Source organism: Notamacropus eugenii, chromosome 5, assembly GCF_028372415.1.
Source record: "Notamacropus eugenii isolate mMacEug1 chromosome 5, mMacEug1.pri_v2, whole genome shotgun sequence".
NCBI lineage: Eukaryota > Metazoa > Chordata > Mammalia > Diprotodontia > Macropodidae > Notamacropus > Notamacropus eugenii.
In genome coordinates this window covers 201,820,361-201,842,066 of record NC_092876.1, presented here as the reverse complement: position 1 = coordinate 201,842,066, position 21,706 = coordinate 201,820,361, and the positions used below count along the sequence as shown (strand labels likewise).

The following is a 21,706-nucleotide window of genomic DNA, read 5'->3' as shown; positions in this document are numbered from 1 at the left end:
AAGTAATAGGGATGGAAGAACGAACAAACAATTAAAAAAAGAATATCATGAAGAGCTATTATGGTAATAGGGATGCTTAAGACACAAATCTACAAAAAGGGAATTACTTCAACATACCTATAAGTAAAGAGAAATAAAAATACAGTTTGGGCAGAAGTTAAAATAAAATTCCTAGAGGAAATAAAGCAAGAGTTTAAAAAAAAAAGAGCTAACAATAATTTTCATAAACGAGAGGCACTAGATTGAAAAAAAACTGGGAAAGAAATAGGGAAACAGAGTTAGGGAAAAATGAAAAGAAAAAATTAGTGCTACGGAAGAAAGAATTGGAAAGCAAATTAACAGCCTGGAACAAGAGATACAAAATCTTACCTAAGAAACCAATTTCTCGAAAATTAGAATGGATCACAAAGAGATCAATAATTATGAGAAAACAAGAAATATTCAAAGCAGAGTCAAAAGACTGAAAAAAAAACGGAAGTCTTAAAATATATTAAAAAACAACTTACCTGGAAAATAGATCAGAGAGAGAGTTTTAAAAATCACTGGCCTACCAGAAAGGTATGACCCTCTTCCCTTCCCCCCCAAAAAAGAATCAAGATTTCATATTTCAAGAAATCATAAAAGAAAACTGACCAGATTTCTTAGAACCAGAGGGTAAAGTGAAAAAAAATAAAGAATCCACTGCTCTCCTACAGCTTTGAGATCTAAGAAAAAAAATAACATAAGTAGGTAGGAAGAAAGAATTCAAATACCAACGAACCTTAGTTAGGGTCACACAGGATTTAGTAACCACTGCTATAAAGGGGTGGAGAGTTTGGAAGATAATATTCCAGAAGGCAAAGCCTTTGTAAGTTCAAGAATAACTTCTCCAGCAAAAATGAGTAATTCTACAGAAGAAAATTAGAGGACTTCCAAACATTCCTGATGAAAAAATCAGAGCTGTGTAGAAACTTTGAAGGATAAACAGAACAGTTAAGAGAAACATAAGGTAAACATGAATGAATAATAAGGGATAAATAAGGATAAACTGGTTACATTCTATTTTGAGAAGATCAAACACACATACCTTTTAAAAAGTATCTTCATTAGCAGTCCTAGAAGGAGTCTAATTAGACAGCAAGTCTAGGAATAGCTATATTATGTCTTAAATATTTTAAGAGAAGAATGAAAAGGGAGGGGAGAAAAAGAAAATAATGGGGGGAGAGGGAAGAAAGGCTAGGGAAATTCTCTCATACAAGTAGAAATCTACTACATACAAGGAGAAAGGTAGAGGGCTGTCACTTTAATTTCTCTCTTATCTGAACTAATCAAAGGCCACACACACACACACAGTTAGAGAAATAGTTATTCAACAAGAAAATAAGAGGAAAAGAAGAGTGAGAAAGGGGAAAGGGAAAGCAGGCAGATTAAGGGAGGCATTAATCCCAAGCAAAACTATAACTAATAATATAAAAAATATCAGCAACTCTTTTGTTGAGGCAAAAAATTGAAAACAGAAGGTACCCAACAACTGTGGGAATTGCTGAACTAGTTATGATATACAAATGTTGTATTATTTGTCCTATATAGAATGATAACGAGGATGATTTCAGAGAGACCTGGGAAGACTGTTATGAACTGATGTAGAGTAAAGCAAGCTGAACCAAGAGAACAACTGAAACAATGACAATACTGTAAAGACAAACAACTGAAAAATTTAGGAAATCTGATTAATGCAATGACCAACCACAATTTCAGAGGACTCATGATGAAATTCCCTTCAATAGAGAAGTAAAGAGCTCAGTGTGCAAAATGAGAAATGTTCTTTTTAATATGGCAAAGTGGACATTTGTTTTGTTTGACTATACATGTTCATCCAGCTTTCTCAATGGGTAAGCCTAGACAAACAAGAAGGAAGGGGTGAAGGGAATGGTTGACACTTCAATTTTCCTCTCATCTGAAATGACCAAAGGATAGCACACACATACACCCACACCCACACAGAGTTGCGTGCAGAAGTACATTTCACTCAATAGGGAAAAAGGAGAGAAGAGTTGGGATAAAGACAGCAGTAAGTTCTGTTGCAAGCATGTTGAATTCAAGATGCATAAGGGACGACCAGTTTGAAATGTCTTACAGTCAGTGACATATTACTGTAGCTTAGAAGAGTCTGGGACTAGATATCTAGATATGAGAATAATTTGCATAAAAAATTATTCACTGAACCCACCATGGGAACTGATGAATTTACCAAGTAAGAGAATGAAAAACAGGAAAGATTTCAGAAGCAAAGGTTTTTGGTACACACACAAATGTGGGTGAGACATGAAGATATAGTAAGAGAGACCAAGAAGGAAGGGTCAGGCAAACAGAAGAACCCAAAAAAAATGTTCTGGAGGTGGACAAAGGTGTTAAAGGCTATAAAAAGGTCTCAATCCTTAACCAACTGCTTAGGTAACCTAGAGTAAGTTCTCTAACCTTCTTGGTCCCCAATTGTTTCACCTTTAAAATGAAGAGGGCAGACAATATCAATGATGAAAGCTCATTTCAGCTCTAAATTTATGACCTCTGAAATACTGTCTTCTATCTAGTCTTTGCTGGAAAAGCCACAATGATGGGCTTGCCAATTACTACCTATTTAAGATAAACTGTTCCATTTATGGGCAGAATTAATGAAAATTTTTTCATTATATTATAGAATGACAAACTCTTGTCACTCAATGACTTCCATCAATTGCTCCTCAGGGAAAAGGTCTAAAATCTCTTCTACATAAATGCCCTTCTAATATTAGACAAGGTTATTACACGTTCTCCAGGTTTAACATCTGTAGTTCCTTCAAAAGTTTCCTAGAGGTTGGGTTTTGATTTCCTTTAACATTCTAATTATCTTCCTTTGGGCACTCTCCAGTTTATTAAATTCCTACCTAAAATTCAGCACCCAAAACCAAATATAATATACCAGATGAAACCTCCAGATTCTTACCTTTTTGTGTCTAATGTTAAGTATTCTATTATCTTTTTCCACAGATTCTGTAATTACTAGTATTTTCATTAAATAGAGCAGAATACAGCTTTATTATAACATCTCTTTCTTCAGGCTATTATATTTTCCATAATATAGCCTACAAAGGCATCAAACTTTCTGGCTGCCACACACATTGTATATAGACTTAGGTTGGTCTGCCTGTCACTCCACTAAAAGTCCTAGACCTTTTTCATACAAATTATGAAAAACCCTGTCTCTGTCACCCTATGCATAGCTTGTTTTTGTTGTTGTTGTTTTTCAATTTCACCTTGAGTGGACGGAGTGCTGGGCCTGGAGTCAAGAAAACTAAGTTCAAATCCAGTAATGCTACTCCAGTAACATTAATGAACTGTGTGATACCAGGCAAGTTATTTCATTTCTACTTTTGCTTCCTTATGCGTAAAACGGAGATAATAACATCAACTACCTCACAGGACTGTTGTGAGGACAACATGAGTTAATATTTGTAAAGTACTTTAAAGAACTATAGAAATGCTAGCTAATAGTATTGTTGTCATCATTATATCTGGTCCATTATTCTAAGATACTGACCTCATTAGGATATTTATTTTGTGACAACAAAGCCAGCTATCCCTCTTAGCTTTGGTTCACCTGCAAATTGATGAGCATATCACCTATGACTTTTTAAGTCATTAATGAAAATGTTGTGAAGAATTCAGCCAAGGAGAGAAGGATGGAGGAATGGCTTATTAAATGCTTACTATGGGCAAGGACTATACTGTACAAAGTGCTTTACAAATATCTCTTTTGATTGTCACAACAAACAAACCCTGCAATGAAAATGCTATTATTATACCCATTTTACAGTTGAGGAGACTAAGGCAATGATCAAATGATTTGTCCAGGATCACATAGCTTCTAAGTGTCTCACACTGGATTTTACAATTTCTTTTTTCTTTCCTTTTCATTATTTTTAAGCTTAATTCGAATACTCCTTTCATTCTATTAGCATACTGCATTTTATTCTATCTCATCCACTAGTTATTTACCTATAATTTCTTAAGGAATTTTAATCCTTAGGTCTTTCATGTTACAGAAATTCTCCATTGGGTTATAATTTTTCTTTAAAACTCCGTTATTACTGAAGGAAAAAAAGGGTAAAATTAACAAATATGACCCAGGTATGAGTTGGAGCTGCTACTGAAATGTAATCTATTAAGGTTAGGCTTAGGTATGTAAGTGAAGTTAAGTATTTCCTGTGATACGACTAATAAGGAGTAGGGAGAGAATCTGAGAATGTCCTCTGGTTTTCAGGGATAGAGAAGGTAACATAGCCTCATAGCAAAAGAGATGTTCTGATGTTCTCATTAGAAGATGAGGCTTAGGACCAAGGTTCACAGAATGGAGGCTGCAATATGTGGAGCTAATTCCTGCAGAGTGGGAGAAAAGGGGAGCAAGGTTGAACAATAGTTAAGGACTTTTAGCACTAGAGTAACTTTCTGGTGGAAGAGGAAAAGAAGGGAGAAGGCAGGGATACCTTCAACACAATTATTCCTAGCATTTTTTACATTGGTGGGGTAGCAATATCCTACAGAATTTCTGGGCTTGCATGTGCTGGGGTCTATCTGTGCTAATTTGAGGGTAACACATATGGCTGGAGCTAGAGTGGGAAAAGACCCCAATTAATCCTTATTCCAAACAGGTAGAGAGACAAGTAGTGGCAGATGGCTCTTGTTTTTGATGATAAGTGGTATAAACCAGGTCAGGATCAGTACAGGCTCCAAAATGCTATATAAAACAGGATAATGTAGTTCCACAGGTGGATGTACTAGTAGTCATACCTTTTCCCCTTGCTTTCTCCTTTTTTGGTGAGGCAAAAGGACAGGTCTGTTGGTATTTCTCAATCAAATGTCCACAGCTCTACAAATAAGAAGGGACTCCAGAGGTCATCCAGTCTACCTCCTTCATTTTACAGTTAAAGAAACTGAGACCCAGGAAAGGTTAGGAAACTTGACCAAACACATACGGTTAGCAAGAGAAGCTAGATTTAAACTCATCCTTTGACCACAGGGTCAGTATTTGTTTCCATAATACCATGATGTGACAGGACTTAGGCAGGGCTGGCACCCCAGGTTTTATACTTTTCCACCATTTTATAAGATCTCTCAGAAGACTATTAATGTTAAGAATTATTTTCTTTTTAACTTTTTGGGGGTTTTTTTGTCTTATTTTATTTTTTTTAATTACATGTAAAAAAAAAATTAACATTTGCTTTTTTTTAGCTTTTCAGTTCCAAATTCACTCCCTCCCTTCTCACCCTTGAGGAGGCAACCAATTTGATATAGATTATACACATGAAATCATTAAAAATATATTTTTCTTCTTAGCTTCTTATTTCACAGTGAAATCAAGAGTGTCTGCCACAAGTCAGTCAATAGGTACTTACTAAGATCTACCATATGCCAGCAGGAAACATCAAAGAGAGAAGTTTCAGTACAGAGTTGAAATTCAAGAGAGATTGTGTATAAATGGTAAAGAGCTCCAGATTCTCCTCTCTGCAACTGATGACCTTGTTGCAGATTCTCCCAAATAATCAACTCAAAAATTTTAACTGTTACCAGTCACAAAGAAATACCAAGTGGATTAAAAAAAAAAGTCTATTGTGGAAAAAGGAGGCTGGACTGTATCTGAATTTCAACTCTCAGAACTGAACTGTTCACCAAATCAGAGGAGTCAAAATAGCACTTGACCCATGAAGTGGGTTATATGACTATGAGATATATTCTGTTTCTTACATTATAGGAAGCTCCACAGTTATAAATGCTATTTTATTTCCCTAACATTTAGTGAATGAGTATGCTCAGAAACAATTACATTAAATTACTTAAATTAAAATGTGAGTTAACTTTATTATGGAGAGGCAGCATGGTTTAACACAAAACACTCAAGTCAAGAGATTTTAATTCAAAGTTCAGCTCTATAACCAACTATCCTTAGTCTTAGTTTCCTCCACTGCAAGCAAGAAGGTAAATGACTGAAAGGCCTCAAATGCATCTTCCCATTTCTATCGGTTCAAATTTCTTCCAGTTCTGTAGTTCAAATTTGCTTTATCATTTTAAACTATATTTTTATATGAATTCAAAATATTTCATTTAATAACTATCTTAAGTCCAGGAAAGAGTATGGGTTTTAGAGTCAGGGGACCTGGGTTCAAATCCTGCCTCAGTCACAGGTTACCTGCATCACCTTGACAGTTCAGTTAACGTGCCTTTGTCTCAGGTTCATCAACTGCAAAATGAGAGTCCTGAACTGGATGAAGTCCAAGTTCCTTTCCAACTCTAGATCTATCATTCTATAATCTTATGTTCTGATCAAATGAAACCAGTAGACAGGCTTTAAGAATTTTAAAAGGTTAACAAATTAACCAGGAAACACAGAAAAACAAAATAATATTAGAAATATTCCATTTTAGGACTACGGACACATTTACAGCAAAAATATATATATATATATTTCACTTGCTATTTCTTTAAATCTTTCCTCTTTGAGAATTTCAGAATATTAAAGAGCAGTTACTTTCCTGAACCTCATGTTTCACATCACCTTTTTAATGGAAAAAAAAAATACCATTGTTTCTATAAAGCCTTTTTCTTCTCTGATTTAGAAAGATTTTAAGAAATAGGGTAAGATTACCAGGAAACAACTGAGAAGGCAAAACAAACAAATTCATCAATCGTCCCTAGCTGAACCTTCAGTATCTTTGGCCTGATGCCCTTCAGCAGCTGTTACTACACCACAAAATCAAGACTCTTCCATGGAACCCCAGTCTGTCCCTGTTAGACATCAGACTACTCACATAGGTCCGCCCACCAGTGCATCTTTTCAGTCAGCATTGTTCATGAAGAAATGCCTCTTCTGTCAAATACTCAGTACCAGGACAATGTAAAACATCACTAATCACACCAATGAAACTGCATAAAATCAGTAAATTTCTATATGAATTTAGTTGTTTTTGTTCCAAGATTTTTTTTAAGGGGGACCCTGATTATAATCATAATTCAATAAATTATTAATTAAACTCTCATACTTCTGTGCACAGTTAAACTATTACACTGCCTAAACTCAAAAACTTTCTATATAATTCAAGAACCAAAGATGTATATTAGGTTTAAGCAACCATGTATAAGAGTTTCAAATATTTTCTTATGTTTTTTTAAGAATGGAGAAGATTTGTAAAGAATAGTATTCAGAAAACACCAATCTACATGCAATTTTTTTTCTTGGCAGCAATAAAATTTAAGAAAGAGTAGAGTTCATGCCAAAATACAAATACCATCATGGAAAGATGTGAAGTACACAGACAGAAACAGAAATACCTGTTCTCAATTAGAGTCAAGTGATAGCTATGGTCAATGGTAACCAAAGCCTCTCACTTTAAGCTTTCTTTCAACTGATAATTCTTAGATAATCTATAAACCTAAAGAATATACCCACCTAGCAACAGTAGTTCTCAATATCCTGCTTTTTCTTCCTGGCCTTTTTTCTCGTCTCATCTTCCATATAAAAAGATAATGAATAAAAGCCTGACATTGAAATATTTGTGTCATTTTTGTAAGCTGACGGTTTATGAAATTAAGTATTGAAAACAATTTAAATTTTTTTAAAGTAACAATTCAAGAAACTTCACATAGCTTAGGTTTGTGTTTATACAACTCTCAAATTATATAAACTTGAAGTTTGCTTTTTAATTTTATAACACTTTCCCCATATTCTTACCACTAACTGCTGCATGCTGCTTCAGATATTCTCGTCTCACATTTATATTTTTCACCAGACACTGCCTGGCATGTGCTCTTCTTTCTTTCACTGGGTCTTTCGCACACAGTGCACAGATTGCCATGTATTCAAGTGGTAACCTTAATCTGGAAAGGCCCTTGTGAAGTTTCTGAGCAAACACTTGTCTTACTTGGTAGCATTCATCCTATGGAGAAAAAAAATTAAATTTCTTTTGTATATGTCACGCAAATACAAACACATACACATTTATATATAGGCTATTCAAAGAGTCTTACTAAAGTTTTAAACTATATTATTTCAGAAGTATAAATACTAAAAAATTCTAAAAATATCATTTGAAAGTTTTTTGTTAACTTTATACTTCTTTAGCTTTGCAGATTTCAAATAATAAAATTTTAATTTAATTTTCTAAGTGAAACTTTCTCAGACCAGGGGATTGTTAAAGAAGGTCCTCTCCACATTTCTTGTGAGGGTCAGGTCAAAACTGTCATGAAAGCACCAAAACCTCATCTGATCAAAGTTTTGACAAAGTTCAGAAATCAACTATAGCAACATATAGCACAAGATAGTGGTTATGTTGAATTTTAATATTAAAAAATACCAATATTTCTTACAAATTAAATATTAAAAATTTTTCAAATTTTGAAAATAAATTTGTAACATTTAGATTTCTGAAGTTATTAAAACTTAAAATGCACTAAGACTTTTGGAATACTGTGTATGTATGTGTGTTGTGCATAAACCTGTATGCACAGTTATTTGTTCCAGTACCTGGGTTTTCTGCTTAACAAGCTAAGATGAAAGTAGGAACCTATCTTAGGCTGATCTCAAGACTTGGGTGTTCAACTTGGACATAAACTAATACTCACAAAGCATTAATATAGTTTGTTAAAATAAAAGAATTTAAGCGATTAACATGGGGAAAAACATACAGTAGGTTTCAAAAGCTCATGTGATAAAATATTTCAACAAAAGTCTAAATATATGGTTATATTCTCAAGCAGATTCCCACTTCTAGGCAATTTGTCTGGGACAGATTTCTTTTTTGTCAAAAGGAAGAGAAAAAAGAAATAAGGGTAGACTACTAATTATAATAGTAAAATACCATATTTATCATCTCACTTCTTCACCAAGTATATTAAAAGCAACTAAAATACTTAATTGTTCTTTTATGTTTTAGTTCATGAGTCTTTACACATGGTTTTTATAGCCCCAGGACCTAGCACTAGGTGATTTGGGTAAGTGATTTAACTTCTTCGACTCAAGTTTCCTTTATCAGTGAAAAGGGAGCAATATTTATACCAGTACCCATCTCACAAGGTTGAAAAATCACAACAGGTAAATGACACTCTACTGTAAGCTATTTAATTATCTTATCAACAAATTTACTATGAGTAAACTATGGATGAAATAAAATCTATGCTGCTGGACAATGCTGAGCCAGTGAATATAAATTTAAAAAGATATAAAAGGGCTGCTTTACTCTTACTCCTAAGAGAGACACTGAATTATTTCCAAAAGCAAAAAAGTATTCCACGTTTATGAAAAATCAACTCAAAAGAGTTTTGAGGCTGAAATATGCCAGTATCCTAGAAAACATGGTATAGTGGAAAGTGACTTGTATTCAGAAGACTAGACTCTGCTACTATCTTCAGTAAGTCACTCTTCCCTGTGCCTTTGTTTCCAAGAGATGGTTTCTAAGGTCTTTTTCCTAGGGTCACTTTTAATTTGGTGTTTCACTAAAATAAGTTATTTGATTTTTGAATCTCAACAATAAGGATAAAAAAACCTATGTATAAAATTCTTATAAAACTGCATCAAGCTCAATTGCAGAAGTGCCATTTTAAATTCTAAAGAAACCAAATATTTTACAGCTCATACCTAATGCCATAAGTGACAGCAATATACTGAAATAAAAAGCAGCAATTCATTCATTCAATATTTACTGAGTATATTGTGTGTACATCAGAATTATTAAGTACAAGGAACTGAATTTCTTACATGCTAAAAGAGCAAAACAAATCTTGGAAGGTGACTTTCAAAATAGAAAACAAAATATTTTATTTCCCTCAAATTTCTTAGGTACGATATGTATCACCTGAAATTAACTTTTCTGCATTTAAAATGAACAGAACATACTCTTAAATACTTGGGAAATAATTAATTTTGTTAGTTCCTGTAATTTCCAACTAAGGTCCTAGGGCTGATGTCTTATCATAGTGTAGACAGAACCCATTGTATTCCTGAAGGCTATTTATTTTAAGAGACTAGAAGTTGATAAAAGCCCTACCACATGGGAAAGGCAGTAACAATGCGTCAAGAAATAGAAAGTAGTTTCGAGGAATAGCCTAGGTGACCAGATTGCTTGAAATAAGGTATTTGATTTCGGCCATAGCAACTCATGAAATTGTTCAATCAGGCAAGGTAGGGACTGGGGTATGCATTGGTAGAGAGAAGATCCAAGTTATGAAATTATAGATCTTCTAAAATATTAAAGTCTGTTGTAGTGTCTCTTCTGATGCAGTACTTTTTCTACTCCATTAAAATATATTCTATTATCTGGAACACTCTGTAGATTTCCAAAACTACTTAAATTCTAGGACCCTTAACTAAAACAAACAAACAAACAAACAAACCCAATATAACAAGGGTAGAAAGAGGACTCAATTTTAAATGACCCAGCGCTCAAATCCTAGTTTGGTAACCTAGGCAACCTTGGGTGGGGTCACAATCTCTCTGGTTCTGTTTCTCATCTATACAATAAGGGGGTTGGATCAAATGGCCTCCAGGGAACTCTCTAATTCCTATGATCCTATCAACTACTGACTAGAGTAGTACAACCACATTTGTCTGATGGTTTGATGTGTGAACTTTTTAGAAAGCAACAACTGAGTGACTCCTATTCTGTTTCATATATATATATATATGCACACCCTACCTAAAATCATTAACTAGCTTTGTAATAATGCATTAATTGAATCTTGAGACATTCTGACTTGAATTGCTGGTTAAGCTACAACAGAATTTTGGAAATATCCATTAGGATAATGTTTTATGTGACATATTTGGACAGGTTTTCTTGTTTATTTTCATAATTTTGAAAAACATTTTCTTACTATGTTCCTATGAAATAGCTGGATAGAATGTATTATTGACCCAATTATCTGACATTTATGCAGTTGTAACTTCCCCCAAATTTCATTTTTCCAGTCTAGTCTCCAATCTCTGAAATAAAAAAACTCAAAAGTTGTTCTAAGATCAATTATGCAAAATACTCTCTTAAGAAAAAAGAAAGATTAGACAAGACCATGTACACGTAATGAGAAATGTTAGGTATCAAATTCTGACAGAAATGGATGGAAACTCACTGGGTCTCTAAAGTACTAAAACATGAAGAATTATATATACAAAAATGGAGGACAAGAGTATAAGATTTTATATATGACCATAAAGCAAAAAATTCATAGCATAATATATCATTTACAGAAAGTGACTGAAATTCTTATCTTAAAATATTCTAAAATGTTAGTTCCAATAAAAAATTCACATTAAAATAATAAATACTCTTAAATGTAGAACCCAAGTAATAATTACAGAAAATTACTTCAGTTCTTTAAAATGAAAAACTAGTAAGTTCTGCTATAGATTGCGTATTTTACACTTCAATTCTCCAAGGCCTTTTTATATTACTGTTTTGGCTGTTTTCTCCTGAATCCAAATCTGAACATTTCTGAGCCTTAGTAGATGGTTTGAGAAGTTGCTCTCAATTTAAAAAAAAAAAAGTCTTGCTGAGAAGTAAAAACTAGCATATCAGAATAGGCCTGCTGTGGTGATTATGTCATGTCATTCTGATGACTAATTATAGATTTCTAATTTTTTGTCCATTCCATAGACTGCTTTAGCAACACTTACACAACGTGAGTGGCTGAAGAGGTAGTCGTGGAAATGGCCTAGAAAGAGCAAAAAGAGTACAAAGAGCAAGGACTAGAGAGAAACTGCGTTCGAATCTCACCTCTAACACTTGCCATCTGTATGGCTTTCACCAAGCCACTTTATTTCCCTGGACCTCCATTTCCCTGCCTGTAAGTGAGAGGGCTGCATATCATGGCCCCTAAGTTTCCTCCAGTTCTAGATCCACTACACCACCATCTGCTAATTAGAGAACTAAAAGTTCAGCACTACAGATTTAAAAAAATAATTATGACTGAGTTAAGTAAACTAAAGCTTCATTTAAGTTTTTAATCTTTTAATGTTTTTTGGGTAGATTTTTTCTTACTGAAATTCATAGTCTATAACAGGTAGCCATTTTCCTTACATTGATAGCTAAAGCACATAACTGATATTGTTCTAATGTGATGATTTCATGATAACAGGGTTCTTGGGCCAACTTCACAATTGCACTTCCAGCAGCCAGTCTCAGACGGGACATATCTGGTTTACTAAAAATAAGAAAGAAGAAACATATTAGTTTTTGTTTTAAATTTTTGCACATGGTGTTGCTAGTTCCTGGATTTTATTTTGTAATGATATGTAATATTTGTAAAATCAGATTCAACAAATCTTCAATATCTCTCCTCTGTAGTAAAATATAAATCTATGCTAATTTCATGCTAACAACCCTTTTGTTTTCCCCTTAAGAAATAACTTTCTGATACATCTAAAATAAATCTGCAGACATGGTATGTGACTTTTGACAGTGTGTGTGTGTGTGTGTGTGTGTATGTGTGTTTTAATGGCCATGCTAAGTATGTAAATTAGCAAGTTTCAATGTCTAATTTATCAACAGCCACAATATGAAACTGTGTGAAGAACAATGAGTTAGTGGTAATCAGGAAACCAAGTCTGATCTGACTGATCTTGTTTGACATGAGTAGCATGTCATTTCCCCTTTTTGGGTCTCAGATTCATCTCCACCTACAAATGAGGTGGAGAAAGAGAAATAACTGATCCCTAATATGCCATAACTAAATTTTTATAAAATATCTGCTGTGAAACCAAACAGAGGCACTACATAAAGAGCCGGTACTGGAATCAACAGAACTCTGAAATTAAGTCATGTCTTTGATCGATACTGGCTGCGCCACCATGGCCAAGCTACATAAGCTCTAATTCTCTAAGACTATAAATAACACACTCTTTGTTGGTCTGCATGACTAGAAGTCATTTCTATGCCAGGCATTCATCCAAACAGAGCTAAACTATCCCAAGCCAAACTATCCAAGTTTAAGTAAATATATTATCCATTAAATAATCAGTAACATCTAAAAGTCAAAAATAACAAATTATATCAGTCATAATTATGTGTGGTTTTATATAACTTTCAAAGGAATATGCTTTGAATTGAGAGGAACACTTGTTTGAATACTTGTTGGAAAGTGTCTTTTGTGTCAAACAAAAATTAATTAATAAAAATAAACTTTAAAAAATGTTGGCTTTTAATAGTTGCCTGAGACACTGAGATATTTAGCAACTTGCCCAGGGTCGCACACAACTAGTAGGAGGTAGAGACTGATCTTTGGCCCCAGATATTCCAGGCAGTAATCTTTAATAAAACCGCAGAAGAGATGCCTATCTGCACTCATTGAGGAAATTACTTTCATCAAGAACTCTCTATATCAATGAAATCTCAGATATGATTTCTTTAAAAAGTGATTTTTAAAAGATCTATTATTAGCCAAAATTGACATGGCAAGCACTCTAATATTAACTTCCATTTATATAAAGCTTTATAGTTTACCAAGGGCTTTTCTATTTAGTATAATTGTCCCTACTTCACAGATAAGCAAATGAAAGTTCTGAAAAGTTGGGTGATTTGCCCAAGGTTGGTGATGTAGACCAAGATCCAGGTCTTTTGGCACAAACTCCAAAGCTCTTTTTACTACATTTGGCTAACTTCTACTGAATAACAATTTTTGAAATAGTAATAATGAAAGACAAGACAATGTCCAAATAAGCACTGTTTTTAAATTTCAAAATTCTAAAAATTATTTATAAGCTTTCGTGTAGCAATTTAAATGTAAATAAAGTACACATATAATAAATGGGATCACACTACTATAGTATTATATTTTATACATACATATAATTTTAGTATTTATCATACTATATAATACATGTGTTGTAGGAAATGGGATATCTAATGAAAGAAAATCTATAAAATAAGGTCACGTTTGCAGTTTTGTTATGAAGAAATATTATTCAATATTAACTAATGAATTATTTATTGACCACCAACTTTGTGCATTAGTATTCCGTTAAGGACTGAGATAAATTAAAAAATACAAATATGTAAGGTATGTTGGCTCCTCCTCTTAAGAGTTTATAAGCTGCCTTGGCTTAGGATGCTGTGCTCACTATTGCCCCACATTTCTTTCCCTGAGGGGTAAGTATTAATTTCCATTTAAGGTGATAATTAGCTAATTCAATAATGAGATATAGCTCTAAAATTCCTTAGAGACCTTAACTTTTCAGCTATATATGTAAATTATGAAAAGGGTCTTCTAGAGACACAAAATTATTTGGTCTCTCTTTGTATTATGCCAATTTATATAAATTATTTCTGGAATCAACAGAAAATAGAATGTATACTCTACAACTATATAAAGTTCATCTTCTTAAAAATTAACATTCTAAGAATATTACCAAAGATTGCTCTTCCTTAAAAGCTGCAAATCCCTAATTTGTAGTAAATGATTGCTACACTAAGCCTGATCAATTATGAAAAGACAAAAACCATTCAATTTAACAACCTGAGTTAAACAAATAATTCTAGTATATTATGAAGCCCTGAAAAAAAATTTCAAGCTTGTGCAATTCATATGTATTTGTGAAATTCAAGTCAAAGATTTTAATGACAGCAATAAAAAACTTAATAAAAATCATGATCTTGGGAAGAGGTTTTGCTGACAACATAAGCACATATATGACCATGACCAAATAATTTGTCAATGATTTTATATTTCATTATTAGCCAGAGGTTCTGTTTTTGGGAGTCAAGATGGTGGAGTAAGAAGTAAGTCACTCTCACCCTTCTCAATGACTTCAGAAGGCCTTGAAAATATTACCACAGGAAAAACCCTGGAACTGCTGAGCCAGCAGTAGCACAGCAGTCTTGTAGCTAAGGAGAACTAACAGTAAAGGTCCTTCTCACTCTGGGGAAGGGGGAGCAGCACAGGATGGGAGGCAATCCAGTAAGTCAGCAGCAAGTACCACCTCAGCAAACCAGGGGGAGATCCCGAGCCCCAGGGTTGTAGAGCAACCAAGTACCAACACCAGAACCCCACAAGTGCCTTAGCACAGGCAGGGGAACTGCAGATATTAGCTGAGAAAACCACCACGTGGTCTGGCGTTCTCAACCAGCCAAATCTCCCAGTGCTTCAGCACAACTCTAGGAGGCAAAGCTCCAGGAGGGAGGCAGACATCCTCCAGTAGCAAAACATTCGAGTGCAAAGTCTAGGTGAGCATGAGCCAGTGCAAGGCCCATGTGAGCAAGTGTCCCCCAGGGGCCAGAGTCCCTACCCCCACCCTGAGAGCTCCAGAGTTGCTGGCCCCAGCTCTGCACCACATAAGCTGCCAGACCCCTATAGTCTCCAGCTGCCAATACCTGCGGGCTCCAGCACACAAAGCCAGTAACCAGGTCCTGAGCAACAAGAACAAGAAGCTTGGGTCAGTGCCCTCTCCAGCAGGAGAGCTTAACTCTAAAAGCCAGGAATCAGGCAAACACCATGAGCGAAAAGCAGAAACTGACAAGGACCATAGATTCTTATTATGGGGACAGGGAAGATAAAGACACAAATTCAGAAGAGAATACCATCTGAAACCTCAAAGCCTTCTTGGAAGAGCTCAAGGATTTTAAAAGTCAAATAAGGGAGGTAAAAGAAATGAGAGGTATATAAGAGAGAGTCAACAGCTTGAAAAAGGACAAAAACTGACTGTAGAAAACAAGTCCATAAAAAGTACAAATGGTCAAATGGAAAAGCAGCCACAAAAACTCAATGAAGAGAAGATATCCTTAAGAAGTAAAATGGGCCAAATGGAAAAGGAGATACAAAATCTAATGGAAGAAAACAATTCCTTAAAAATTAGAATTGGACAAGTAGAAGCTAATGACTTTATGAGATATATCCATCAAACAGGAACAAAAGAAAGAAAAAACAGAAGAAAATGTAAAATACCTCATGGATTGAACAACTGACCTAGAAAATAGATCCAGGAGAGACAATTTAAAAATTATTACTCTACCCGAAAACCATAACAAAAAAAAGACCCTGGACAGCATTTTTCAGGAAACCATCAAAGAAAATTGTCCTGAGATCCTAGAACCAGGAGGTAAGACAGTCATTGAAAGAATACATTGATCACCTCCTGCAAGAGATCCCAAATTGAAAATGCCAAGGAATATCATAGCCAAATTCCAAAATTACCAGGTCAAAGAGAAAATACTGCAAGCAACCAAAAAGAAACAATTTAAATGTCATGGAACCACAGTCAGAATTACACAGGATCTTGCAGCTTCTACATTAAAAGATCAGAGGGTGTGGAATACAATATTTTGTAAGGCAAAAGACCTTGGACTACAACCAAGCTTCAACTACCCAGTGAAATTGAGCACAATCTTTCAGGGGAGGAGATGGATAATCAAAGACAGATGGGACTTCCAAACCTGCGTGATGAGAGACCAGAGCTCAAAAGAAAATTTGATCTTCAAATACAAGACTCAAGAGAGGTATAAAAAGGTAAACAGGAAAGAAAAAAACAAAAACATGTTATTAACAGGGGCAAACTGCTTACATCCCTACAAGGGAAGATGGCATAGAGAGAGGGCATGAATATAAGCTGACTTTGATGTGATGATAAAAAATCTAAGTGGTGAAAAGGGATTGTACTGGGAGAAGAGGAAAGGAGGATGCAGACAAGGGTAAACTACATCACATGAAAACGCACAAAAACTTATTACAGTACAAGGAAAGAAGGGAGGGGAGAAGAGCACTGTTTGAACTTTTATCAGATTTGGCTTAAAGAGGATAATAACAATCAGTTAGGGGAAAAGAAAAGGGAGGGTGTGGATAGAAGGGAGGGAAGAAGTATTAAGGGTAAAGGGGAAGATAATGGCAGGGGTTAATAGAGCAAACTGAAGCAGGTAGTGGTCAAAAGCAAAACTTTAGTGAGGAGGGAAAGCGAGAAAGGAGAGAGAAAAGAACAGAAAAAAAGAGGATGAAGAAAAACACAGATAATAGTAATCATAACTGAATGTGAATGGGACAAACTCTCCCATAAAATGAACGTGAATAGCAGAGAGGATTACGAACCATAATCCTACAATATGTTGTTTAGAATAAAGAAGTCTGATGCAGAGGGACACACACTGAGTAAAGGTAAAAGACTGGAGCAGAACATATTATGGTTCAGCTGAAGTTAAAAAAAAAAGCAGGGGTAGTTAGTGAAATGAATGAATATTTACAAAAATATAAATTGCCAAGATTAATAGAAAGGGAATTAAAACATTTAAATAGTTCCATTTCAGAAAAAGAAACTGAACAAGACATCAATGAATTCCCTAAGAAAAAATTGCCAGGGCCAAATGGATTTACATATAAATTCTATCAAACACTTAAAGAACAACTAATTTCAATACTTCATAAATGACCTGGGAAAATAGGTGAAGAAAGAATCCTATAAAATTCTTTCTATGATACAAATATAGTGCTGATATCTAAACCATGAAGAACCAAAACAGAGAAAGAAAATTACAGACCAATTTCCCTAATGAATACAGATGCAAAAATTTTAAATAAAATATCAGCAAAGAGATTATAGCATTTTATCTCAAGGATAATACACCATGACCAGGTAGGATTCATACCAGGAATGCAGGGCTGGTCCAATATTAGGAAAACTATCAGCATAACTGACCATATCAATGTTAAAACTAACTGAAATCATAATTAGCTAGAAATTTTCTCATTAGTCTCTCATTAGACTGTAGAGGGAAGAGACTTCAAACACAAAGACAAACTAGCAGGCTACTGCAATAGAAAGGTAACGAAGAAATTTATCAAGATAGTGACAGTATCAGAGAAGAGATGGGCACTTAGAGATGTTATGAAGAGGACAAAACCCAAGTTTCCAGCGAGGGCGATTGGAAAAAGACTGTGGTGCCCTCTACAGTAATAGGGAGGATGGTCTGGGAAGAAAGATACTAAGTTCATTATCTGTGAACATGCTGAGTGTAAGATGCCTATGGACATTCAGCTTTAGATGTCTAACAGGCATTTAGCGACCTAAGTCTGGAAGTTAAGAGAGAGGTTAGAGCTGGATAAGTGGATCTAAAGATCATAGATATTTTTATTGCTACCAGTCGACTTGAATTTCACAGCAATCTAGGCTCAATGGAATTATAAACTTCAGTTGATAAAGATCAATATTTATTTACTTTATATATTTATATGTATTTAGTACTTTTTAAAAGTTTCCCATGACCTCAAGGTAGCAATAGGAAATATAATAACAGTATGAAAAGTATCATGACTCCTTTTGTGGACTGAGTTACTGAATTGCTACAGCTTTATAGTGAAGGTAAATCTCATTCTGAGTTGGTTATTTCATATTAAAAAGTTTAGGTGACACAGGGACTAGATGAATTCTAATATACAGCAATGAGTTAATTTACTAATGTGAAGATTTGAGCATCAAATACTATGTGGTAAAACAAAATGCGTAAATTAGTGGGGGATGATGAAATTCTGGAAAGGGAAGGAGAGAGAAACATCCACAAATCAGATCATAATAGCAAGTATTTTTTAAAAATCATACCATATAATCCTTTAGGCTAACATTTAATAATGTCAGACTAATTTTTTAAGTGACATATTCTTCTGTGCTATTTATTTGAAATGTATTTTCTATTTAACTGCCCCTCATCGCACAAAACAACACAACAAACAATAACTACAAAGGTTTATCAGTTCCTTTTTTTAACGTGGAAAGAACTGTCCAACATTATTCACTCTTGGATTAGGTAATTAAGCAATTATGCTGTTCACATCACTCTGAATGACTAAATGCATACCTAATTTTCCCCTGTTCTGTTAAGTCTCCATCACTATGCAATATTGTTGTTAATAATCTTAGTGTAGAAGTTCCTGATTTGCTGTGATTGTTTTTCATTCCCAGCAGCCATCGCACCATCATTTTAATAGCCTGAATCTTAAAAGACAAAAAAGCAACAACAAAAAAAAAAAAATCAAAGAGAAAATTTTTTAAAAGAATTTTCAAAAAAAAAATCTAAGAAAATCATAAAATTTTTCAGACAGAGGATACCTTTATCAGTATTGCATTTTTTTCTTTTCAAGTTATAATAGGTACCTTCACTATCAATTTCTTTTTTTTACACTAATTTTATTTTTAATGTTCTATAATCACTACCATAAAACTCAGATTTCTTTTCCCCCTACCTACCTCCCACCACTCCCCTCCCTCCCCAAGATGGCATATAATTCTATATAGGATCAAGACATACATTCCTATTGGATACATTTTTACTATAGTCATGCTGTGCAGAAGAACTAAAATAAATGGGAGAAATCATGTAACAAACCAAATCATTATACACACACACAAAAAAATGATCTGCTACATTCTGTGACTGAATTCCATAGTTCTTTCTCTGGATGTGGAAGGCACCTTAGAAGATGAATTGGGAATTTTTTTTTTTTTAATGTCCTTGCATTGCTATGAAGATTCAAGTCTGCTAGAAAAAACTCTCGCACACTGTGGTCGTTGCTGTGCACAAAGTTCTCCTGGTTCTGCTCCTTTCACTCAGCATCAGATTATACAAGTCCTTCCAGGCCTCTCTGAAGTCGTGTTGTTCATCATTTCTTATGGCACAATAGTACTCCATTACATTCATGGACCACAACTTATTCAGCCATTCCCCAATTGATGGGCATCCCCTTGATTTCCAGTTCTTGGCCATTACAAAGAGTGCTGCTATAAATATTTTTGTACATGTGAGACCCTTTCCCATTTTTATGATCTCTTGGGGATACAGTCCTAGAAGTGATATTGCTAGGTCAAAGGAAATGCACATTTTTGTAGCCCTTTGGGCATAGTTCCAAACCGCTCTCCAGAATGGTTGGATGAGCACACAGCTACACCAACAATGAATTAGTGTTCCAACTCTCCCACATCCTCTCCAACATTTATCATTTAATTGTTTTGTCATGTTTGCCAATCTTATAGGTGTGATGTGGTACCTCAGAGTCGTTTTGATTTGCATTTCTCTAATCAAAAATGATTTAGAGCACTTTTTCATATGATTATAGATATCTTTAATTTCTTCCTCTGAAAATTGCCTGTTCATATCCTTTAACCATTTATCAACTGGGTAATGACTTGTATTGTTGTACATTTGACTGAGTTCTCTCTATATTCTAGAAATGAGGCCTTTAAACCCGAGATTAGCTGGAAAAATTCTTTCCCAATTTACTACATGACTCCAAATTTTGGCTGCATTGGGTTTGATTGTGCAAAAACTTTTCAGTTTAATGTAATCAAAATTACCCATCTTGCATTTCATAATGCTTTCTATCTCTTCTTTAGTAAAAAATTCTTCCCTTCTCCATAAATCTGATAAATACACTATTCCTTGCTCCTCCAGTTTGTCCATGGCATCAACCTTTATACCTAGATCGTGTACACATTTGGACTTGATTCTTGTGTATGTTGTCAGGCATGGGTCTATGCCTAGTTTCTGCCACAATGTTATCCAGTTTTCCAGTAAATTTTGTCCAACAATTTGTTCTTATCCAGAAGCTGGGGTCCTTGGGTTTATCAAACAGGAGATTGCTATATTCATTGCCTGTTGTGTCTTGAGTACCTCGCCTATTCCACTTGTCTACCCTTCTGTTTCTTAACCAGTACCAAGTGGTTTTGATAACTACTACTTTACAATACAATTTGAGAGCTTGTAGTGCTAGGCCACCTTCCCTAGCATTTCTTTTCACTAGTCCCTGTGATATTTCTGGACCTTTTGTTCTTCCAGATGAATTTTGATACTATTTTATCCAGCTCTAGAAAATAATTATCTGATAGTTTAATTGGCATGGCACTAAATAAGCAAATTAATTTAGGTAGAATTGTCATTTATATTATATTAGCTTGACCTACCCATGAGCAACTGATGTTTTTCCACTTCCTTAGATCTGATTTTATTTGTCCAAAAGGTATTTTGTAGTTGTGTTCATACACTCCCTGGGTTTGTTTTGGCAGGTAAACTCCCACATATTTTATAGTGTCTACCCTAGCTTTAAATGCGATTTCTCTTTCTATCTCTTGCTGTTGGACTTTGTTACTAATATATAGGAATGCAGAAGATTTGTGCAGGTTTATTTTGAAACCTGAAACTTTGCCAAAGTTGTTTATTATTTCAAGTATTTTTTTACTTGAATATCTGGGATTCTCTAAGTATATCATCATATCATCTGCAAAGAGTGATAACTTAGCTTCTTCTTTGCCTATTCTTATTCCTTCAATTTCTTTATCTTGTGTAATTGCTATAGCTAACATTTCCAGTACCATATTGAATAATAGTGGTGATAAGGGACATCCTTGTTTCACCCCTGATCTTATTGGAAATGCATCTAGCTTATCTCCACTGCAAATAATGCTTGTTGAAGGTTTTAGGTAGACACTGCTTATTATTTTATGGAAAGTTCCCTTTATTCCTATGTTCTCCAGTGTTTTTAGTAGGAATGGGTGTTGTATTTTGTCCAAAGCTTTTCCTACATCTACTGGGATAATCATGTGGTTTTTGTTAGTTTTGTTGTTGATATGATCAAAAATGCTAATAGTTTTCCTAATATTGAACCAGCCCTGCATTCCTGGTATGAATCCTACCTGATCATAAGGTATTATTCTCGTGATAAGGTGCTGTATTCGTTTTGC

The 21,706-nt window shown here is 34.5% G+C and overlaps 1 protein-coding gene across 6 annotated transcripts in view; it reads right to left on the bottom strand.

The window, feature by feature from the left end:
* Nucleotides 1–21,706, bottom strand: part of PDS5B (PDS5 cohesin associated factor B) — a 232,424-nt gene that overhangs the window by 36,928 nt on the left and 173,790 nt on the right. For 5 of the 6 annotated variants that reach the window (XM_072611890.1, XM_072611888.1, XM_072611889.1 and 2 more), the window contains 3 exons: nt 18,831–18,967; nt 12,078–12,201; nt 7,742–7,946 (listed from right to left, as the gene is read on the bottom strand). In XM_072611890.1, the coding sequence (XP_072467991.1) occupies nt 7,742–7,946; nt 12,078–12,201; nt 18,831–18,967 (466 nt within the window). Of the gene's footprint in view, nt 1–7,459; nt 7,519–7,741; nt 7,947–12,077; nt 12,202–18,830; nt 18,968–21,706 lie in introns of all 6 variants that reach the window. The other variant, XR_011967607.1, reaches the window with a different exon arrangement.